The sequence below is a fragment of the Telmatherina bonti genome (assembly GCF_933228915.1).
Source record: "Telmatherina bonti genome assembly, chromosome: 13".
In the NCBI taxonomy this organism is placed as follows: domain Eukaryota; kingdom Metazoa; phylum Chordata; class Actinopteri; order Atheriniformes; family Telmatherinidae; genus Telmatherina; species Telmatherina bonti.
The window spans coordinates 30305841-30328595 of record NC_136611.1 but is presented as its reverse complement, the minus strand read 5'-3'; the positions used below and the strand labels follow the sequence as shown (position 1 = coordinate 30328595).

General features: G+C 39.4%; 1 protein-coding gene across 1 annotated transcript in view; it reads right to left on the bottom strand.

Annotated features, from left to right (window-relative positions):
- The window catches only part of galnt9 (polypeptide N-acetylgalactosaminyltransferase 9), a gene marked incomplete at both ends in the record, with an annotated part of 91517 nt that extends 70103 nt beyond the window's left edge, over positions 1–21414 (bottom strand). Inside the window, 2 exons of the mRNA XM_079251998.1 lie at positions 8135–8315; positions 21174–21414. Of these exons, the coding sequence (XP_079108124.1) occupies positions 8135–8315; positions 21174–21414 (422 nt within the window). The remainder of the gene's footprint in view (positions 1–8134; positions 8316–21173) is intronic.
- Positions 21415–22755: the final 1341 nt, after the last annotated feature.

Genomic DNA, 22755 nt, shown 5'->3' with positions numbered 1-22755 from the left:
ATGATCCCATTCTGCAGTATCAGACACTTAGGAGATGAGGTAAGCTTGTTTCTTCAGCCTTCTTTTCTGCTTATCACCTTCCCTACAGGCAGAGGGACACAGATGAGGGGTCTTCAGGGTGTTGTAGTTTGGATTTAACTGCTATTTTGATGAAGCAGAAAGGAAATCTTTGCCAAAGTGAACATAAAGGTAGGCTAAGATTAGGAGTAATTGATTAGGGATCCTCTAACTGAAGGGTGAAGAGATGATTTTGATGATTTGAATCATATTTTATTTTTATGAGCCAAAAGTTACATCTCATATCTTCTTGTTTGTTGTGTGAGAATCAGTAATCTCATCATCTTGCCTGCCTTTTTTTGTTTTCCCTCCTTCTTCGTTTCTTCATTCCATCGAGCCAGTCCTGTACATATAAGCCTCTAAAGGCCAGCAAACAGCAGAACCAGACTCACAATAATATAGATCCTACTTAAGACCCTTTGTATCCAAGTTAAGAATGTCACTTACAGAAGTGAAGGGCATGAGGGAGAAATACAGGCTAGCAGGTGGTGAATGGGGATTACAGGCTTTTGTACAAGACACAATTGCAGCTGTAATTATCACAAATTGGTTTTGCTGCAGACAGGAAGGTTGAAAAAGAGAGAACCTTGAAAGAGTGTGGACTTTTCCTACTCATTGCAATAGACTTTGGCTCCATGTACACATCACAGAGCGCAACCAGTCCTGTTCAATTAAAAGCCCATTAGACAGCACCTGCGTTTAACCTTTTCCCAACACGACAGGATTGCAGAAGCAGCAATATGAAGTCTTTCCAATCCTGTATGAAGCCTGACATCCAAGTCAACACTCCCCTCCACCCACAACCACTGATCACAGTCGTTTAGAAAAAAAAAACCTTTTCTGCTACATTTTTATGTTAAGTTTAATTTACAAGTTACTGTAAAAAGAGTTTGAAGTAAAGATCTACTTATATTCTTAGTCACATTTAAAAAGACCTTTAAAAAATTATAAATAGAAAGCATGTATGTGTCAGAAGCATGTCAGCCGAGTGCTGCAGCTTACGCTCTGTTGAAAACTGCTCTGATGTGACGGCAGATTCAACAAAAACCACTTTTCCCCACAAAGCAGGAGCGACTGCTATGAAACGGAGATGCAACGATGATGGAGTCATTAGAGGAGAAAAGGCAAAAGCCAGAAATTGCTACTACAGTACTGGGTGTTGATGAGAAAGATACTGGGATAGAGCTGCAGAAAGACCATGGAGAAGATCATTAAGTGAGAACATTTTTCTTGCAATTACTAAATGCTGTAACACTGATGGACTAAAACAACAATAAAAGGATTAAAACTGTTCAATAAATAGATGATATTATGACTGCAGTGTTCATTTAGAGCAAAATGTCACAAATTCCAAGGTGAGAAGTAGAGATGTTTAATTTCTCACCTTTACTATAAAACCTTTCAGAATGCACCAGCAGACTGAAGGAAATCCAGGATCAGACCCAGTGTTTGCTGCTCTTGATCCATTCATGTTTACAGTGGCTCTTGGCAAACAATGGAAAAGCTTCAACCCAGTGGGTTGTCTGCATAAGAAATATATTTCAACTAATAATGAAATTTATTTCATGTTATAAACTCTGGTAGCTGTGGTGGGAAGAAGGGAGGGGAGGCTGGGATTGAGTCATGGCTTCACCTCCTAATCCATGTATGGAGGATGTCAAGGTGAATGGATGTATCCACAAAGCATTAGACTTTGGCACAGGAAACTGTGGCTCGTGCTTCCTTTTAGTCCATTAGTCAAAGTTTGCATTAACCTTGATCATTTCATACTTTAACCTTTGTTTGTGATTGCAAATACATCCCTATTTCAGCTCGCTGTATGAATGCTGGAAGGCAGATCCGAATGTAGGACACAAAATCAGCCGGTGAGGCAAAATGAAAGTCAATCTCTAACAAACACAACAAGAAAACAACAAGAGTCCAAGTTCTAAATGCAGAAAAACAAAGTCAGTCTTTGCACCACCACCCAAAAAGAATAACTACAGCTTAAAAAAAATGGATTAACTTACAACAACAACTCAACAAAGATACAAAGCCATTATATTTCCCAAAATGCATTTGTTACTAAGTCTTAACTTATGACACAAAAACCTGAAAATGTTCCTCATTTCCAAATATCTGTTCTTTCTTCCCGACCTACTAGAGCATGCAGTTCAGGCTGCACTGCTGCAGGCTTTTGGACAAGTGACTTGAGATCGCTCAGCATGGATAGCTTCTTTAAACAGTCATATGGCGAGATAAGCAAGTCTTTGTTTGGACAGTCGGGGCGACTATCACGCTGAATCGTTCAGGAGAATCCAATACCTGTCCCTGAAAGCCACACATCCTGCCACACTCCACCGCTTCATGTCGCAGTTTGCTTCGGTCAACATTCAACTCTTTATTGTAAAGAACGTCAGAAGAAACCGGACTGATAGCAAGTAAAATGCAGCTGTTATGCACGTTTTCATCAAGATGCTCACGCACTACTCATAATGTCATTTTTACACTTTTTGCTCCCTGCAGTCGGAGGTGTTTTTCAGTTTATTACCATGGCGACCTGTTAAAAGATTTTTAGACAACAATATTACTATCACTGGTTGCTTTAAAAATAGAAATTTCCTCAAACTTCTTTCATTCCAGAAACAACCTTATCTGAGTTTATTAATTAGCAATGTCCTCTTTAACTCAACCCCACCCCCCCCACCCCCACGTTCCACTCTTGTTTCATTTTTCTGGGTGTGAAAAGGAGCGCAGAACAAAGCAGCATGGATGAAATGAATTGTTATCCTCACTAAAGCCCTCAGAAACCTCTCTTTGCTGTCAGATTTCCTCTCATTGCCTCTGCCTGTAGCCATTGTTCTTTGACACAGTGTAATATAAATGCCACTGGCAGCCCTGATTATCCCCAAGCCCCCACTGTATCACAGCTCTAGTTCACAGACGAAATCTAAAATTTCTTAGAAAAAGGACCATTAAGGCCGCTTGCTGGGTGTCAGCTGAGACTCTTACTAAAGAAAAAAATCAAGTGATTTTATATGCCTTTTATTGAAATATTAAAAAGAAAAATAGCTCAACTATCACATTTGTCTTGTCAAAAGCCTTCACGCTAGGATTAAGGGTGTCTACAGTAATTTGCTTCTGTGCTACTTCTGAAGGCCTAGATGCTGTGTGACCAGACTGCCTGGAATGAAGTAACAAAAAGACGAGAAGGGATTCGTCGGACAGTAAGTCAGATGCTGGGAAAATATATCGATGCTAAAGAGCTAAATCATGTAAATGTTGGAAGGAGATTAAAGAAATGGGATCAGTTTGGAGAAACAACTGTTTTTAAAAGAAAATTTCACAGTCGAAGTTAAAACGCAATCAAACTTTGAAGTCTGAAGTAACGGACAGAACACACACTGGTGTGGTGATGTTACGAAAAATACATTTAAGGTTCTCTTTAAGAGTAACAAGTTTACAGTTACTCTGTTTTAGCTTGATATTATTTTCTAGTTTAGTTCGGCATATTTAGCGGCGTGTCCTTTTGATTGACAGGTACGCGATCTGACGCTTCAAGTCAGAAGAACGTAGAACAGCCACGGTTTTTAGCCGGTCAACAACGTGACTTTACATTAGCCCGCTTACATCTGTTAGCCGATTAGCTCCTGTTATCCCCCGTTAGCTCCTGTTAGCTCCGGGTTAGCTTGGTTAGCTCTTAGCTACAGAAAGCTCGGAGTTCCCTCGATGTCAATCATCCGCCATGACGCTCACAGCTCCCTTTTCAGCTCCATCTCTTTTCCCATATTTGTATTTTCCGGGCGAGACGGGATGAAGATGGCGATTGTAGGAACCGCCCACCGAGCTTAAATTCAACTCTTCAGAAACCTACGGGTGACGTCATGGAGGGTCCGTCCATCTCTTTATATACAGTCTATGGTATTCCACCAGAACGCTGCAGGAAACGTTCCTCTCTGCAGCATAAACATATCAGTCAAAAGTTTGGACACACTTTACTTTTGTTAACCCTTTAAGGTCCTGGTCTACCATTAGGTAGGGGTAAATTTGCAGTGACTTTGATGAATCTCTTTTTTTTTTTTTTTTTGAGCTCAATGTGGCATATTTGAAACACACAGTTTGCTTCACTTTATGGTGAAAACTTTTAACAAAATCCTGTTGAACACAATCTGAGACTTGCGTTTTACCCCTAATAATAATTATTATTATTATTTATAATAATAGAAACTTTTAAATCCAGGTTAAAAACATTTCTTTTTTTATGCGCCAATGCATGACTTCTGCACAGTAACTTTTCATTAATTCTACTTTTAATTATTTAATATAATTTATGATTTTATGTGATTTTGTGATTTGTATTTTCTTTATTCTATTTTTATGCTTTTAATGTTTAATGTAAAGCACTTTCAATTGTCTTGTACGTGAAAGGTGCTATACAAATAAACTTGCCTTGCCTTGCCTAATAAAAACCCCAAAAATATGTTAATATTTTGTTCCATTTAATCAAAGGGCCAAATGAAATCCTCATGTTAAAGAAGAAAACTACACCTTATGTTAATATTTTTTTTATTGATTGGACCTTAAAAAGTTAATCCAATGCATGATACAAATATAATCATATTATGTCTCTCTGTGGCAGTTTGGTTCATCATAATCATGTTTAAATAATTCACATTTGTAAAAAAGAGTTGTTTGGCTCAGAAAACTAAGAGATTCTGCTGACTGTTCTGTTTAATTTAATCCCCCACTGTGAGCATGAATACGGAAACAATGGAAAACAAAACTTTTGACCGCTGACAATAAATACTGCATATTTAAGTATTTAGTCATTGAAAAGTAACAAGGTCTTCAAGTCACATAACTTTCTATATAAAAATACACTCCTTTTAATCAACATCAACTTTCCGCATACAAACTTTTTGAAACAATCAGGCTTCTTTGTTGGATGTAGAGGAAGTGGAAACCCCTGATATGGAGGTTTATGACATATGACATTGTAGGCCTGGAATTATTAATCAATAGATATCAGTGCAGCCAAGATAACATTTCATGGCAGTTTCATGAACTGCTGCGAGACTGTATGCAAAGTAAGATGGTGATATTAGCTCATCCAACCAAACGTGACCAAACAGGCTGTCAAGCACCCCCCCCCCCCCCCCCCCAAAGAACTGAGCAAGACACTCACACTTCACACGTTTTTAATGCCACACACCCTTTTGCACAAACTGTGACAAGTTCACGACTCATGAAGCTGTGGTGTAAACTGACACCACACACGCACACACACACACACACACACACACACACACACGCACACACACACACACACACACACACACACACACACACACACACACACAGGACAGAGTAGCACTCAGCAACAACAGTTATGTTGATCAGCAGAATGAGAAGAGTTGGTGATTCCCCTGTAAAGCCAGATGGTTAATTCACTTCAGGCTGCTCTTCTCAATGTTTTGTATGATTTCTTATGAAGCATAACGCACAGAGACTCACACATGGCAAGGATAAGTGCCTGGAGGTCAACAAAAAGAGGAACAAAAATGCAGAAAATAATTTTTTTATGTCTTTATAATAATTCCACTGAATCAACTGTGGTAAACACTCAAAGTTCTGCTATCTAATAATGTCATTGCTGTTTTTTTTATTATTTTTTTTTTTTATTACATCATCAGATCATTTATAATGAAACCTGCAGACTAATCCTGGATTTACCTGATTGAAAAGATCTTTTTTTACTTCTACTATCCCTTTTCTTGGGCTTTTCCAATGTTAGGTTGATGAGGTTGTTCAATAACCAGATCTCTGATATCTGAAATATGACCTCATTTGGAGCAGGACTAAACTGATATTGTTGATTCAACATCATAATGTTTGTATTTGTTTTTCGGGAGTGCCCCATCCATGCAAACACCTCATCCCCAGCATCCTGCTTTATTATTCATGAATTTATTATGCATTCTGTAGTCTTAATTAAATCATTTAATAAATCATTTAATCGTCATTATCCATGTTTAATTATGTGTCAATATGATTCTGTTTCTCTTTATATTAATTTATATACTTTTTAATGCATTTCTGCACCCTGCTGTTCTTCTTTTAATACAATTCCAACAATGTTGAATGATCGAGTACATGAAATGTGCTACGAGTAAACTTACCTTGCATTTGCATTTTATTACTATTATTAGCAGTAAATTGATCAATAGAATTATATTTTCACTTGTTTACTTATTTATTCAAACTCAAGGTCCATAAAAATAACATTTAAAAAGACAGACAGACTGTAGTCCATATAAGCACGATGTGCGTCTAGAACACAGAGCTGTACTTATCACAATCCTTCACACTACCAGTCAAAAGCATGGACACACTTTCCATTAAATCAAGTGGGAAAGATATGATATAAAAAATCCAAGAGTCTATGATCAGGTTTATTTTAAAATGATCTGATCATATTAAAAAGCAACAACAACAAAAAAAACAAAAAAAAAAACAAAAACAAAAAACACTGGCCGCTAGCTGAGTGAGGCAAACAATAGATGGAGATTGCAGAAATGAGTTTCCACCGCAGTGGCTGGAGCTCATGGTTTACATCTGTTGGTTGGTTTGGGAACACCTCAGGATCCCCCTAGATAAGCTAGAAGAAGTGGCTGGGTGGAGGGTATCTGAGCGTCCCTACCTATAGATGGGATAAAAGAATGTGCAGGCTGTACAGGCCACTGATCCCTCGTGTTGTCATGCATCTACTTATGATGATAACTTAATCATTTACTGTTTGCTGCCAGAGCAGGACTGTGGCAGTCGAGGAGCAAAGCTGCCCACCCCTGTTCCAGAGTTATCAGCTTCCATGACCTAAAATCTGGATGGTGAACTTGTCAGAGGCAGTTATGGACCATCATGCTGTCTTCTTCGAATTGTGATTTCCTTCAATAAAAAAACATGCTTACACTGCTTTAATATGTGTGTGTGTGTGTGTTTTACTTGCATCATTTAAATTTGATGAAAATGGCTGCGCGTGTCACTGGAATATGTACATTTATTTGCATCCAAATTCATGCCACACCTCCAGGTAAAGTAATTTTTTTTGCATCGGCATCAATTGAATTTTTAAGAATGACATTTGCATTTATCTCGACGACATGAAAACTGCCATGTGGCTGTTTTTTTTAAAAATGTATGTGACATTCTATATGTCATGCACCCAACTGCAAGTATTTTATGTCATCTACGCTGAAATCACAGAAACTCATTTTACACCATGTTTCATCAATTTCAATACATCTATTTTTCAACATTTCAGCAATTCAACATCAGCAAACACTTCCTCTAAGCATCATAATACATCTTGACAGCTATGTTACATATAAAAGAAGCTGCATCACTTCTGCAAGTATTTAGAAATAAATATCAAATTTCTATCTTCAAGAAATATAGTTCTATATTTATAGAATATATATATATATATATATATATATATATATGTATATATATATATATATATGTATATGTGTGTATATATATATATAAATATATATATATATATATATATATATATATATATATATATATATATATATATATATATATATATATATATATATATATATATTCAAACTTTTTTTCACTGTACAAATGCATAAAAAGGCACGAATCACCTTTTGATCTTATCGCAGGATTCGAAAAGTACTTGTAAAATCCACTTATCTTCAACACCACAGTTTAACTTTTTCAAATCTGGCATGCCTTATGCTGCATTTCACTACTTTCCCATGTCTGGAACAGTAAATGCCCTAATGGTTCATCTAAATACCATTAAAGAGCTAAAAAGAAAGAGAAAAGGGCAGGGAAAAAAAGAGAAAGCTTGATAGAAATGCCACTATCCTGGCAAAAGGCGCCGCGCTTTGTGTGCTTTTACAAACTGAAACCCATCAAATGCAGTAGGGATTAAACTGCCAAACCTTCTGGTTACCACTTTTAAGGTTATGACACAAGCCTGCCAAGAGTAAAAAGACACGTAGAGCTGTTGGGAGGTGAATGCACATGGCAGAAAGAAAGAAAAAATAAAAAGGTTACATACTTTTTAGGCCTGTAGTCGGGGATGCTTCTGTCAAGGGAGATCCGGTCACTTAGCTGAGCGTTGTAGCCATATTCCTCATACTTCCCTTCTGTATCACGGCTGTCCTCTCCCAGGGTGGCAGCGGCTCCCCCCTGGCCAAGGCCTCCAGGTCCCTCTACCAGACCCATGGGCTTTGCTAAACCTGTCAAGTAAATGACATGCAAGAAAGACAGTCACATAGATGTAGATGACCAAGTGTTCCAGCAGAGTGCCAGAAAACATGCAGAGACAGGTGAGATGAGGTTGCCATGCAGAGGGACAGCTGACTGACACGCAGCACTGGGAGGAACTGGTGTATGGCAGCTCTAAGACCCATTGGGGCGCATCCATGGGGCATCATTACACTGCCTGTCAGTTAAAAAAAAAGCTGCAAAACACCCACAGGGACACAGGCGTCACATAGATGAGATGATGCTGAGGCACACAGAGGGAAAGCACTGCAAAAGAAGCAGACTGGATATACAGAGCACAGCTGTAAGTCATGTTGTGTCAGTCTCTGGTTATCGTCTTCCGCACGCACTCAATTCTGCTTTTTAAGCGTTTTCATTCAAATGACTAACCACTTGATTCACTTCAGACTGGATTTTAAATCAGAATAGATGAGAGTTGACTAAATCATACCAACAAATGTCTTGCATTTGACTTCCATCTTAATGCTACTGCGCACTGAAGTGGCATAGAAGTGCACTGACTGTAACGTTTTACGACTAATAATTAAAACTGTACCATGCTTGTGTGACTGTTTAGGAGATTATTTTGAAATGCAAACCATCACAGCAAATTTGTGAATAAGATTTAGCTCTGAAACAGAAGACATTTCTGCAGGTGTGCAGGAACTCATTGAGAAGGACCAGATGGAGTTACTGGCCATTACTGGCAGTGTTGGTGCACTGAAGGCTAATAACAGAAAGCATAGATTTGATGGTATGTATTAGTTATATAGAAAAAAGAGTGAAGAGACACAAATCAGATTGAATTATTGGAGTTGAAAATCTTATAGCTGTATCTATACTGTTACCAAAATCAGATATTACGCCAAATACACAGATAATTAGACCATTGGATTTAATAAGAAAGTGTGTCCAAACTTTTGACTAGTACTGTATAAATACTGATTTATGTCATGAGTGGAGCTGAGTCAGGAGTGAAGCAATACTCCCACTTCCACTTCGTCTGAAATAGTGACACAAATGGTGGTGGATGCTAGCAAGTAATTTGCAAAAATATGATTTTTGCAAATTTTACATAAGAATTTGTTAACTTTTTTTAAAATGGTTTCCACCAAATTGTTATCCAATGAATTCCTACAGATGCATTTACTGATTACACAATTAACCCCTCTTTCGGTTCTCTTTAAAACTTGCCTTGAAAAAACATCTTCAGTCATTCACTAAGAGCTCCAAAACGGTGACGTTAAACTGTCCAGCCAAAAGCTGCAAAACCGTAGACGATGATGCACGAGAGTAGACAATGTTTAAGTCAGTTGATATTTTGTTTTTAGGTGTAGTAATTTATCTGTAGCGTGCCATCACACAGTTAGATCACCTCCGACAGAGGTGACCTCAGACTGGCTCCAAATGGACTTAAATTGGACACTAAAATGTAAATTCAGTAAATCTCACAAGATGGAAATAAAACATGAAAAACTCTTCCTGAATTCCCTTCAGCAGCACCCAACCTGAAACATCACGTTTGTTCAGCACCTGTATTTCAACTGTGTGCCATCAGGGCATGATGTCATGTGTCCCTGCTACATCCACCGGTGATCACTATTTAAAATTCCATGAAACTGTGAGATGATGTCAGATCATTGTTATGCGAGTCAAGCTTCCAGCGTGGCCTCCACAGAATAATCGAGCTGCGTCTGTTCTCCATATCAACAGATGGACACACAGACAGTAAGTAAACAGCGCATACCAATGAAGAGCTCAGCCCTCAGCTTCACCCCTCCAAGAACTGTGCAGTAATCACCATATTTGGATGGCCTCAAATCCTCGGGTGCTACTGAAGATTTGTAATTGGAGCTGAATGGTTGCAAACTGGCTTCTCCCAAAAGAGAGATTAAGCACGCCCTGCACCAGTCAATGTGGTGGCATTTTGACAAGAAAGGGTGGGGTTCACACCATGGACGAGCCATCTGGCATTGCTGCACAGTAAAACAGATACTCTGAGACTGGAGTGTGGAGGGCCTCGATGTCTCTGTGTGAGTCTTGGAAGCTGAACAATGACTGTAGGCTTTGTTTTCTGCTGTTTGTGTAGTTTTTCCCCTGCCTTTGCCTGGTTGGAGAGAATTTTATAATAGGATGAGACCCGGGTTCTTGGTTGGATTTATTCAAACTTTATTATTAAGATTCAGCAGCAGCTAATAACCTTACATTATAATTATGATAAGTTATCAGCAAAGCCTGTAAAGAGTTTGCTGTTTACAAGAAATCAAATTTTAGAGCTTTTGTTCTTAGTTTTTCTGAAGGTTTCTGCATTGATGTAACTCGTGATAAAAAAAAACCAAAAAAAAAAAACCAGTGCTTTAATGATGCACGCTAGGTCATTTGAGGGTGTGTGATTGCACTGTCTGGCTTTGATTTATCTCACACGTTTCTTCTTTCATTCAGGATAAACTGATTGTTGCATACATTCATCAGACGTGAACACCAAACACCTCTCTTGCAGACCAACATTTCTTACAATAAAAAAGAAAGGGTGAATACAAACAAACAAAAATAGAAGCTTTTGAAACATATTTTGAGAGAGAGAATGGGACAGTGTTTGCCTGCAGGTAGGGCATCAAACCAACAGCAGCTACTGAGGATTAAGAGCTCTATTCCCACTGCAACAGTGCAAGTTAAAAATGTATGTACCCATGATCCTGTGAGGCATTTTGTATGAAAGCATCAAGCAATCTAGTTGTTATTTTATGGTTGGAAAAAAGAAGACAATAACTCGATGCCTGTGCTGCTGTACTGCAGGAAGGGACACGATGTGAGCTGAGAGAAATCTGAATAAAACTGATATTTCCTGTGGCGCATTCTTCTGTCACTATCTCCAGCGCGAGACGCCGCACAGCACAGCCATACTTCATCATTTCACCATGAGGCAATTATAGCCAAGCATCTGTTTCATCCACTGAGGCTCTATTTCCTATCCAAACAGTCAGCTGGATGTAAACCTTTTCTAACATCAGGTGCCAGTCATTGTCTGTAAGCTCCATCATCATCATCCGAGACGTGATACAGTAAACTTACAGCAACTATTAAATCACACAGACAAACCATGAAAATGTATCAGATTTGTCTGTATAAAAGCAATAACAAATTAAAAAATGACCCTTTTTTTATTTATTTTATTTTATTTTTTTTTATTAATTATTTAGGAGCAAAAGTGGATTTATGTCTGTCCAAAGTGAGGCAGCTGCAATCTGAATATTGATGAAGAGGGGAGGTAGGGGACTGAGTGATCTCTCGAAGAGAAGAAAAATAACCTTCTGGTTTAAAGTCTTCAGATGCCTAAACAAGTGAAATATTGAGAGAACAGAGAAGAGCTGCATTAACTCGAGCACTGCCACTCATAACAAGTGCAGGCACATCAAGGGGGATGGTAAGTGTAATTAGGACATGCATTGGAACCCTAAAACATCTCTTAATAATCAGTAACATTTTTATCTTAAAAAAAAGACCTTGTCATGAATACCAAGTACACCAAATAGAGAAAACAGAACAGAGGCATTAACTAACTAACCTAACTAACCTATGAATGTGCCATAATCCACAGTATTTTTGTGCATGCAGTTATGCGATAAAGCTGAAATGCTCTGCTGCGACTTGGATGCATTTTTAAAGGTGCATTCACATCAAGATAGTCCACTAGACTCGGTCCAGTTGGGGACTGGGCTCAGATGTAGGAGGTGTATCCATGCGAACCAAGATCGCACTTTGATCAAACGAGCCAAACCTTTACAATGATAAATCCCTGTTCTCACCAAAGGTGGCGCTGCACTAGTATTTAGCAAATGAGAGAACAAGACGCGTATGAAGAAGAAAACTGTTTCCTCCACTTGTGGGCGAAACATGGAGCGAAACTTTTGTTGTTTTGGGTTTTTATTTTGCCTTATGTATACGGCAGACACACACTGCAACAACGGACGCAGTATGAACAACAGACAAGGCAGAGGACTCTTGACGTGATCGCTATGCATTTACCCACAATGCAATGCTACGCCAAATGCAGGAAGTGACTTTTTTGTTGTCTGCTGTCCAAACCTGTATTTATAGGTGGACCGAGTCTGCTTAACTGGTCCAAATCAGAATTCGCTAGGCGCATTCACATTTCCCCAAATGAAGCAGATTTTCCGAGCAAACAGACTCGGATTTGGATCAAAAGGGTTGATGTGAATTCCTCCCTGAAGCTTGATAGTGTTTTGTTTCAGATCAAATCTTTCAAATGCAAGGTTTTATTAATAGGCTGATGTGTAAAAGTTGAGATGATTTGTTGGGATTTCATTGCATCTTGGCAGTTCTATAGCCGATAGATCTGGACTGTCATACAATACATGGTTTTCTCTCTGGAGCATTTCTGTCGGTGCGTTTCCAACATTCTCAGTTTCATCACAAAGGTGTGAAGTGTATATAATGAGCCGCTGTCCATGCTATGGAATAAAATCACCTTATGATGCTGCTGTACGGCACCTGCTATGATACAAGTATACTTCTATCACTTCTTTTCTCTTTATTTTATATCATTACCCCCTTTTTTTCATTCTTGTTTCTGGTTTTTTTTTTTATTCCCGGTTAGCTTTAGCTACTGGATGAACTTGGCAAAGATTGGGAGTAATAAGTGACTGACAAGGATTGGGGAAGCAATATAGTTGTGACTAAAATGCATAATTTCAGGGCACACAATTATCTTACAAAAGACCGTTGTGTTGGTTGCCTAGGCGATCTGTCAAGAGCAGAACTAGTAGGGAAAGCAGGTGCGTTGGAAGTGTGTTAGACTGAGGGCCTTCTTATCTTTCAAACAAAACAAAAGTGAAATGAAAGACTTAAAAGACCAAAATAGTTGTTGAAATACATAGTTTAAATTAAATAATAATTTAAAAGTGTGGCACAACATTCAATTCAGCTTTATTTGTATAGCGCCACTTCACAACAATGTTGTCACAGGGCGCTTCATCTACACGAATCAACATACACATCCAAAATCCTTCCATATCATTGTTTATCCAGCCTTGCAAACGGGTGTGTGCCTCTGTGCTGTTTTATGTCACCATTAACTGTTAGTGATACAAACACTGCATCACTCGAGCCGACAGCGTAAGAAAGAAGAGCGTCTGCTCCGTGTGAAATTTGCGTTATGGTCTGCGGTCGCCTGCTGATCGTCAGGTGAGCCTCTGAATTCATTATCATGATTCTTCGAGGCTGAAAAGAACTGATTCTTATCTTGTTTCAAAGCTCTGTTGTCAACTTCCTCCTCATCTACATATTATTAATGGAAAGTATTTCTCTGCGTCTCTGCAGCTTCCCCATCACACACTACAACGCATTTACACTTTGCACCTCAATATGTATGATAAAGATACAGTCCAAGCTTCAAGCAAGTGTCAGCATAGTAGACGGTGAGTGTGACATTTCTTCTTCCTCATCAAGCCTTTGCCTCAGCAGGCTTAGCATATAAACAGTGTCAGTTTCTTTGCCATAATTGAGCATTATAGATAAGAAGCATATCTGGTGTTGCAGCTGCGCCTTTGAGGCTACCATCCCATCAGCACCTACGCACGAGGAGAGGGATGGGAGTGACGTGCATGGCTGATGACAGGAGACTCAGCTTGGCCGTGAGCTGTGGGACAACAGTGACACATCCAGCGCTGGTCAGAGGAGTGAACCGAATAGCAACACATTCACTTTCTCGCAGCATTTTTTATTTTTTTTAATGTTTTATTTTTCCAGGGGAGCTTATTTTTGGAGCATTTCTGCTGCGAGTGACAAAACACTGGAGGAGAGACAGCCACTGAAATGAAGGTCAGCTTGTTTAAAGTAAGTTTAATTGAATATAACTTCAGCTGCGACACCGTAAAAGCAGAACCTGTTCATTTCTTTTTCTGTTTACATGGACAGATTTAGGAATCTAGGATTGCTGGCGAATTCTACTTGGGAAAAAAAAAAAAAAAAACTGTTGACAGAGCTGGAAACAAAGATGGATTTTAGTCTCTGTTTAAAGTGCCAATCCATGTTTAATATATCTAAAACCTCCAAAAAGTGTCGAGACATATAAAGTCTGTGAGCTTATGGGCCAGGCACTTATGTGCAGGGCCTGTTCAGGAAGAACTCCTGTGTAAAGAAATCAGGGCTGAAACCAGGAGGTGTGCTTGGACTTCTGTTGAAGGACTGTAGCAGCTCTGTTTCTGGATATTTTTGTTTCATGATGCTCTAAATGTTTTCTGTTGGTGAAAGGTTTGGACTACAAGCGGTTCAGCACCCAGAGTGTTCTCCTTCGAAGTCTTGTTGTTGGGATGGATGCATCACTGTCTTGCTAAAACATACAAGACCTTTCCTGAATAGATGTTGTCTGGATGAGAGCAGATGTTGTTCTAAAACCTCTTTTTGCTTCTCAGCTTCAGTGGAGCTTCACAGATGTGGAAGTGTATCACAAATGGAGCCTCCTGCTGTCAGAGATGCAGGCTTTTGAACAACCTATAACAAGCGGGATAGTCCTTTTCCTCTTTGGTCTGCAGGTCAGGTCCAGAAAAGACAGAAGTGTTTCTGGATCATGTCTGCACAGCTACTTGTTTGCATGTAGAGCTTTAATCAGCATTTGACGATTTCACGGTGAACTATGCAGCGCTGCCTGAGGGCCCTGAGATCACAAACATCCAGTTTTGACCTTTAGCCTTGTCCAATGTGCAAAGACTTCTCCTGGATCTTTAAATCTTTTCATAATTTTATACACTGTAGCATCTTAAAGTTTTTGCAGTTTGATGTCGAGGGACCTGCGATGGACTGGCGAGCTGTCCACGTTGTACCCTGCCATTCACCCAAAGCCAGCTGGGATAGGCTCCAGCTTCCCCGCGACCCTGAACTGGATTAAGCGGTTTGGAAAATGAATGAATGAATGAATGTCGAGGGACATGTTTCCTAAAATTGCTCAACAGTTTATCTCAGATTAATGAACCCATCTTAACATCTGAGAAGCTCGGCCTCTCTGAAATGCTCTTTTTATACCCAGTCATGTTACTGAAATGTTGCTCGGTAAGATAGTTGGTGGTGAAATACTGGCTTGGTTTTGATCTGGACCAGCCGTCCATTGCACTGTTTCAGCTTTTTAAAGTATTGCTGCGATCAAACTGATAATGAGCTAATATTGTTTGAGTTTAACACTTAATATGCTTTTGATGCTCTATTAGGAATGACATTTATGAGATTTTCAAATTGTTTGATTCTGTTTTTATTCTATTTAGTTCAATTTTACACTGTGTCCCAACTTTATTAAGGTTGAAAAACAAATATTAGTAAGCAATTGTTTCTTTTTCCGTCTCCAAATATTTCCCCAAGTGTCCCAGCATGTATCCGTTGCCACTGGATACAAAATAATATATAAAGTTTTCATCGTAGAATAGTTATAACAGAAACATGAAACTTACACCACAATGCTCCACTGATAATGACATCATTACATAATTTATAATCCATCAATCAGTGAGCACAAATAAAAAGAATAATTTCAATGCTTAACATGTATGTCTGCAGGTAGAATTCATTTAAATGAAATTGACAATGAAATGTTGACAGTGTCGAATCTACTGTCACGAATGGTGACAGTAAATTTAGCAAATGTGGGGGTAAACATTACTTCCTGTGTGCTTTCTGTTTGAATGGGAAACAAGTAGTTTTTCCTAAAGTAAAGTAGCCTTTCTTCTTAAAGTAGCCTTTACTACCAGAGTAGTTTGACCCTTTAAATAGGCGACTGAAGTGAAAAAATGAAGTTAAAGCTCTATTTTAAGACGATGTCTTTTGTCTATCTCAGAAGTCTAACATCCATAACGGCACATTTTTGTAATTCTTTCCTTAACATAAAAAACAAGGTTTTCTTAAATGTGTTTCTTGGGTACCTCAAACCCTTCCCTACAAAATTATATTAAACATGTCAGTCTTCAAAAGAAATTTTCACAGTTTTCATCATTTGTTTAGTGAGTCTGAAAAGCTCCTCTATTTTTGTAACATCCATAATGCTGGATAATTTGTCATGTCTCTCAAAATCCACAGGGTCAAAACATTTCAAATTGCAGCTTTATCCCAATAAGTGTAACTAAAATATCTATATTCAATTTTCTAATTCAAATCAATGGCTTGTCAATGTTTAGTTTATTTTCTAATTTTCTATCTGAACGTAACATCCATAATGCTGGAATTGCCCTTAACACACTACATGGGCATTGCTGTATTGGTATTTAAATAGCATAAATCACTGATATGACCACTTCAAATTCAACAACACTTTTCATTCAAGTGGTTTTGGCGCCAAACGGGATCACAGAGCCAACAAAAGCAAAAACCGAGGACACAACTGTGTCACGTATGAGTCAAACTTGAGTCTCCGAAACAAGATTTCAGCAGTGTTTGCTTTTAGCAGCTGATTTATGCGATAAGTATTTGACAGAACAACAGCAAACACATTGGTTGAGTGTTGGTTGCAACGCAGCATGCTGATAGAAAACAGCAGAGAAGTTCATTTATAATAAAATCAGGGAATCAAAGAAAAAAAAAAAAAAAGAAATCCATAAGCCCATTTGGATCAAAGGGAATTGCATGAAACTTGTTAAACCTGTGTACTCTGGTTTTTTTTTTCGTTTTTTTTTTTCGCCAGTATTAATATTACAACCCTACATCTCCCTCGCAGAGACCTAGCGATACATCGATTTTAGTCAGCCTGTCATGACTCCACGGTTACATGCTGCAAAGGTTTGACGTTAGGTCTCAGCTGTTTTGAGTCATAAAGGTTTTAGGAGTGAAGGATAGGAGGCGAACTTCTGAGGACAAGAGCTACATCCAAAAACATCACACGGATAGTAAACCACAGCTGCTGTCACATTTGCATTTCTACGATTCGATGTGCTGCATTTCACACATGCCAAAATGACTCAAGCGCTGCACTGAGAAAGTAAGGGATTTCAAACGCTGCCTGCATTCAAAGCCACCTACGACAGAAATCCAACAAACACGGCGCATGGTGTGTGTGTCTGCAGGCGAGCGGGCTTAACCAGCAATGTCCAACATGTCTCTATGATCTTAGAAAAGGTTATAAATCTCAGCTTTATCTGCATTTTATCTGATGCTACTTTTCTTTTTATGGCCAGATCAGAGAGACGTGCGAGTAAAACAGGCAGTTTTAACTGCAGCACTTTCAGCTGTTCCAAACACAAAACATTACACGCAAACAAGCTCTTCTTCAATATTTTACAGGGAACACTGGGTTAGCAAAGACGGAAGCAATTCTGTGATCTTGATTTGATTTTCTGCACTACTTAATGGAAAACTCATTATGTTGGATGTCTACATCTTTCGTGTTAAAACATACAAATCCACTGTGACCTGAAAAATCCTTGTTTTTCTTCAAAAAAATTATACATTTCCGCTTTTTCTCAGGAGGGTCATCTTAAATGTGCATCATGCGGAATCTCAGGGCTTTAACAGGTAGGTAACAGTGAAGAGGCATTTACTGTTTCTAATGTCATACTTAAGGTAAAAACAGAGCTTCATATGCTTGTTAACAAGCTTAGGCACCCCTCATCTGATTATTCTGAGGCTGGCGGCGTCGACAGCAGAACGTTGCTGATGGTAACCCTCAGGTTGCTCGTTTCAGCGTTGAATGAGCTGCTGAAAATGCTTGACCATTGTTTACATGTTAGGAGTCTGGTGACTGTCCATCAGACAACCATAAAAGAAGGAATTATCTGACTTGTTTATGTCCTTTAAATCTAATTGGACCCTGCCGTGGCTCCCATGGCGTGCCATTGGTAAGCAATAAACAACAGAGGGAATGGGCAATTACTTCATATTGCTGCTGGACATGGTAATGGTTATTGGCGCGCTGCTGAGTCCTCCTCTCACTATAGTTATTCCCCATAGCCATAGAATACAATTTGTGGTCTGTGTGCGATGTGGGAAAAAAGGGCTGGTGACCTGCAGTCTGAGGATATGATTAAGTACGCTATTAAAGAGCTCAAGACAAATCATGGAGAGATTGTGACAACAAGCAAATGTTTCCATGCGCTCTTGCCTCCGTCCAAGATAAATTACACAGCTGCAGTTGAAGTCACCATTTTTTTCTGACTTGGATTGTGCAGAAATAGACTGTTTGCGAGTTGTACATTTCGTCAGTCACCGCTGCATGCCTCGTAATGTGCAGCTCTACTTGAATTTCAGCGTAACCAGCCTCAAACAGAATGAAATCATTCTGAATAAATCCAATCTATCAAACATATATCACATCTCTCTGAACACATTTCTTGGACTCACTCCAGGGTCCAGAACGCTTTTATTCTCTTGTATATTCATATGATAACTGGAAGGCAGGCCACTGTGCCAGCTTCGCACTTAGTTTGTGGCGTGTTGTACTGCTCTTGTACCCGAGCTACTTAGACTCAACTGGGCTGCACTGGGGAATCACGTCTGAAAATAATTAATGAAGGTGACTCTTTGGACTATGTAAGTTAAGCCTTAGAGGAATTGAGCACCTTCCGTCCAATGTTCAAAGGGGGAAAAAAAATTGAAAATACATAACGCATATTAAATGAGTCCACCAGCTGCATTTATCAGAAATATTCTCCACTCATAAAAAGCTCAACATTTGATCGTCTATCAACATTTTACTCAGGAAAATACACGTCATCCCTTTTGTCTATAAAAGTTGTGCAGCCTCTGTGGGCTTATGTCCCTCTCGTATTGTCTCCGCTTGAAGCCAGTGATTGAGAGGATGCATTGTGCTGTTTGAGAGGTAGCGCCTGCTGGCTGGATGCCAGGTGCCAAACATAACTCATAGTGACAGAGTGACCCTCAAACAGCTGCTGAAGCTCCAGCAGAATAACAAGATCCTGCAGAAAAAGCTCCACAGTGCCACCGTTTTTGTGGGCATATGAACGGACGAGATGTCCTGCTAATAAAACAGTCACAAAGGAGAAGATGGAGTTCGTGGAAGACGCTTCAGCCTCGACAGCGACAGATGCGTTCACTGTCTTCAGGTGTTTTTATCTCGCTTTGTGGTGTTGTTATAGTTCCCGAACAGTAAAATGGGGCTAAATAAAATACATTACCTTGATGCATGATCAGTGTAAAACTCTAAACCTGCAGACATTGTCTCTGCACTGGACCACCATTTCACCCTGGTCTTTCACCAGTAATAAACCCACCAGATGTGCTTCTTATTTGGCTTCATTTTACCTTTACCTGGAAAGTATTATTTGTTCAAATTACACAGCTGTTTACTACAGTGTGGATAAATGTCTGAAACTCTTTGGAAAACATGTTTGAGCTGAAATGTGTTTTTTTAAAAAGCTGAAATTTAGCATCTCTAAAAGATTTATTTTTTAATCAATTCAATCATCTCCTGTGAATATTTCCAAACTCCATTTAGGATCTGATGTGTTTATGCAGCAATAATAAATCAATGGATATTTTTATTTTTCTGTTATTTCACTATTCTGTGGAATTGAGAGAAAAACTACTCATTATCTTAAATTCAATAAATAGTTTTTATTCTAACAGTAGCCTGCATATTTGTCAGGATGAGGAAATGCTTTTCTCACCTGTTACACACATTCTTCAAGCCTGATCATTATCTATTTGGGCTGATGTTACATTCTCTAAAGAGAAACAGAAAATTAAGTTAAAAAAAAAACAAAAAAAACAACTGAAAATGATCTAAACTTAATTTTCATTGCAAGACAAACAAGCACATATTCTATATTCCTGCAATTACTATTAAACATTTGGGGTTTACTTTTGACAAAATACAGATTTTTTTTTTTTTTTTGTATTTTTAATCAATGTATAACAGATCAGAATATAGATTACATAAACATTAAGATCTGATAAATAAGGACAGAACTAAATTGCTTTCTTGGGAATAAAAAGTATTCAGATTAATTGTTAATTATAATAATACAGTCATTCACAGCTGACATACATTTAATCATTTCACCTTAAGCCCACCATCTCATTATAACCTGCAGGCTGGTCTTCATATTTACTGCAGGGAGTCTAAAGACTAAGTTATCTGCGTGAACGAAAGCCTGACTGTGCTTATGAACAAGTTGTTATTGTGCGGATAAGAGCAAGGCGAAGTCAGATGATGGCTCATTTTGAAGAATGACTGCTGAGGATCTCAGCTCTCAGTGTTTCCACAGGCCTACAAGTCTGTCATTGTGCTGTCAAGACTTCCATTCAAAGCTAAGACTGCCTGTTAAATCTCGATTCACCATTTCCTGTAGACTTTTGCTAAGTGAGAATCTAATGCATGCAGACATTAAGAGTAGAAGTTCATGCGAAGTTAACAACGGGTTCATTATAGGAGGGAGGTGTCAGAGTCTGTAAGATTGTTAAAGATTACAGCCCAGTAAAATCTGTCTAAACAGACAGTGTAAGCACATACAGAAGGTACTGCACTGTATGCATCTCACTGCTTCCTTAGTTTCTTACAAGCAAGCTCAGGGCAGCAGACGCTTGCTCAACAAAACGTTCGACATTGTTTCTGTGAGTTTTTGGTTTGTTTGTTTTGCTTTTCCAGTTCCCTACCAAGCTGACTCATGGTTCAGCTCTAAGGACAAACTGGGTGCATGCAGTGCAGATGGGGTGCAAGCCTTTAAAATATATATCTATATCTATATCTATATCTATATATATATATATATATATATATATATATATATATATATATATATATATATATATATATATATATATATATATAAAACTTATCTGTTGTTGTTTCAGACAATTAAGAAGTGCAAGCTTACCGTTTAACTGGTTGTAGACCACATCCTCCAGCCTCTCCAGTCGCTGAAGAATGGACTGCCTGTCCACCAAGTTGGAAACTTTTCCATTCCTGGCTCGCAGCCTCTGCTCAGAAACACGCCCTATCTGGATGAGCTCCTCGGATCGGTCCTGGATCCTGCAGTACACCGAGAACAGGATAATCCCCACGAACACCAAGATGTTGACCGTCAGCAAAGTTTTGATTTTACGTGCCACAGCCATGAAAGAGGATTTTTCTCTGGCTGACCGAGTCAAGCCCAGAAACTGTCCATGCGCAGTGTCCTGTTTCTGGAACCTTACTCCACTTCCAGGAGGTTTGATCACAGCTTTCAGTGATTTGCTTTGTGTTCGCTGTGTGCAGAGAAGGGGCTGAGTGGTGGAGGAGCTGGCTGGTCTGCTCAGCACCACGGACAGCTCAGGAGGCTGAGCTCACTTCGCTGCGGGGCATCTCTGGCGTCTTCTGGAAGTTCAGAGTGGGAGAGGTTGGTGGCATCCAAAGCGCGTTGCTCCAGCTGGTGAAGGGTCTGAACGAGCCTGCAGACAGCTGAGTATGCGCTTCCCCGTCGCTCCTGCTACATGTTACAGGAGAAAAAACGACGCCAGGGAAGGCATCATCATCATCATCATCATCCTCCTGAAAAACCTCAGCCAGTTGCCAAACATCGCTCCCCCCCACACAACGTGTTAAATCGCTGCTTCCTTAAGCCCAATATGTCTGGTCCATGTTACAGGAGGTGCGCTGCTGCTACAGCCGCCTGGAGCGAAGCATCCCCGGCTGTCGCCGTCTGTCCGTCTCCTGTTTTTCTGACAAACACAAAGCCGAGGAGCCTTCACTCAATGTAAACTCGCTGAGAAGAAGAAGAAGAAGAAGAAAAAAAAGAGGCGTTTTTTTCTCTGTGTTTCCCTCTTTTTGGTGTCCCTCCCTCCTCCTCTCCTGCCGTCAGTCCATCGCTGCCTTCCTGGTTGCGGTGCGAGACGAGCTGAAGGCAGATTGGTCCTTAAACGCAGTCAAACGATGCTGTCGCTCGGTGTTGGTGGGAGAGATGCAGCCGGGCTCTGGCATGCTGTCCCTCCTCTCCGCCTCTGCGCTCCCTGGCAGGGGGGAGAGAGCCGCTCCTGCGTCCTGACGTTTGGAGGCACTCTCATGAATATTCAGCGGCTGTGTTGGGGTTGGCTGCATTAATAAACAGCACAAGTATGAAAGCGGCAAATACTCCCAGTCTGCAGAGCAGCCTTGTCACTTTGCGACATGTGGAAATGTGTGTGAAGATGCGTTAACAGATTATTCCTTTAATCCGTGTGAGTAAACATTTTCTACCTCACTTCTCATGCTGAGAGATGCTGGCAACTTAATACAGGCTGCGTTTTAATGTGCGCGTTATGCAACTGTCCTTGCATGTGAAACACTCAGCTCGAAAACTGTCATCCTTTCACTAACCAGAGGCTTCACTACAGATGAATAAATATGATGCAAAAGCAAAGGCACTGCACAAAGTGTAGATATATATATATATATACAAGCATACATATATATATATATATATATATATATATATATATATA